A 1,653-nucleotide genomic window follows, 5' to 3' on the forward strand; every position below is an offset into this window, starting at 1 on the left:
TCATGTACTGTGTTTTGAGGTATAGCCGGGGCCTTGTTGCCGGCATTTCCATATTACTCTTCTATTGTACATAGAGGCTCCGTAGACAGGTTGTGGGTTGTGGTTGATATTGGTAATTGGATTAGAAATGTTGGTATTTGGAAATCATGTTTTACATTAATTTTATAACTCGTAATATTTTGGAAATTATGAATGAAACTACTAATGGGAATGAAAAGGTAGTTGTTAATAGAATCTTTTCAGTGTTTGAGTAATGGAGTACATCCCCTCTTTATTCATAGATGAGTTTGGATAGAAGGTAATCTAACAGGCTTGCTCGGCCAGGTTCTCTCGGTTGAGCACCGGTCGCGCTCCCCAAGTTTGGGGCGTGGCAAACAAGTAGGGAATCGAGTTCCAAAAATAAAAGGCTCCTTACAACCTACATAGCAAGTATGTTACTGTCCCTGATAACTAGCTTTGCACTCACTGTGGTAATACTGGACACTTATAAAAAATACTGTAAAGCTAGATTTCATCCCCAATAGAAAAACAAAGTTTTTGTTGAAAAAATACCTACTACTAAGGAACTTGGTCCATCAAATAAAAAACATGTGATGCTTTCTTGGACAAGAAGAAGTTTAATTTGCCCTTTTCCTCACTACAAGAGACCCAAACTTGTTTGGGTTCCTAAGTCTAATCTCTGATTTTCTTGTGTAGGGAGCAGTTAAAGAAAGCAACCAAAGATGGTATATGGATAGTTGTTGCTCTAAGCATATGCGTGGAAGCACTGATGATTTTCTTTCACTCAAAGACCTGCAAGGAGAGAGTGTGTCCTTTGGCAATGGCCAAAAGGGATACATTGAGAATGTGTACTATGTGAATGACCTGAAATACAACCTACTGAGTGTCTCTCAAATCTGCGACAAAGGAAACAAAGTTGAATTCTTATCAAAGACTTGCACAATCACCAATCTTGTGACTGGTGAAGTGGTTTTGATGGCAAAAAGATTCAAAAATATCTACGTTGCTGATTTTGAGTCTTTGAACAGTGGGGATCTTACATGTTTCAGTGTTGTTGATAATGATGCTGAGCTGTGGCACAGAAGATTGGGACATACAAGCTTTTTGTTGCTGAACAAGTTGGTTAAGAAGGACCTAGTTCGTGGGCTGCCTAAGTCAAAGTTTAAGGATCACAAGGTGTGTGATGCATGTGTAAGAGGAAAGCAAGTCATGTCCTCCTTCAAGCCAAAAAATGAAGTAAGCACCTCAAGGCCACTTGATCTCCTACATATGGAGTTGTGTGGACCTATGAGGGTGCCCAGTAGAGGAGGAAAGAAGTATATTTTCGTCATAGTTGATGACTACTCCAGATTCACATGGACCTTATTCCTCAGAACCAAGGATGAAACTTTTCCAGTTTTTGCTGCCTTTGTGAAACAGATTCAAGTGAAGATGAGCCATAATGTTGTAAGCATAAGATCTGATCATGGCACAGAGTTCTATAATGCAAAATTCGACGAATTCTGTGCTGAAAATAGTATAAGTCACAATTTTTCAGCTCCCAGAACACCCCCAACAAAATGGTGTTGTGGAGAGAAAAAATAGGACTCTTGAAGACATGGCAAGAACAATGCTAATTGACAGTGGTGTACCAAAATATTTTTGGGCGGAGGC

At 39.5% G+C, this 1,653-nt stretch overlaps 1 protein-coding gene across 1 annotated transcript; it reads left to right on the forward strand.

Moving 5' to 3' along the window:
- Nucleotides 1-729: 729 nt before the first annotated feature.
- On the forward strand, nucleotides 730-1,442 carry LOC142179821 (putative mitochondrial protein AtMg00300). The gene is made up of 2 exons (XM_075250703.1): nucleotides 730-1,300; nucleotides 1,420-1,442. The coding sequence occupies exons 1-2, from the start codon at nucleotides 730-732 to the stop codon at nucleotides 1,440-1,442; spliced, it is 594 nt and encodes a 197-aa protein (XP_075106804.1).
- Nucleotides 1,443-1,653: the final 211 nt, after the last annotated feature.

The sequence above is a fragment of the Nicotiana tabacum genome, chromosome 4 (assembly GCF_000715075.1).
Source record: "Nicotiana tabacum cultivar K326 chromosome 4, ASM71507v2, whole genome shotgun sequence".
Taxonomy (NCBI): Eukaryota; Viridiplantae; Streptophyta; class Magnoliopsida; order Solanales; family Solanaceae; genus Nicotiana; species Nicotiana tabacum.

Bases quoted from the DNA above. Each gene is read 5' to 3' on its own strand.
- LOC142179821 (XM_075250703.1), top strand. From the start codon at position 730: ATGGATAGTTGTTGCTCTAAGCATATGCGTGGAAGCACTGATGATTTT. The intron at 1,301-1,419 runs GTAGAGGAGGAA...TTTGTGAAACAG, and splicing joins TGGACCTATGAGGGTGCCCA to ATTCAAGTGAAGATGAGCCA.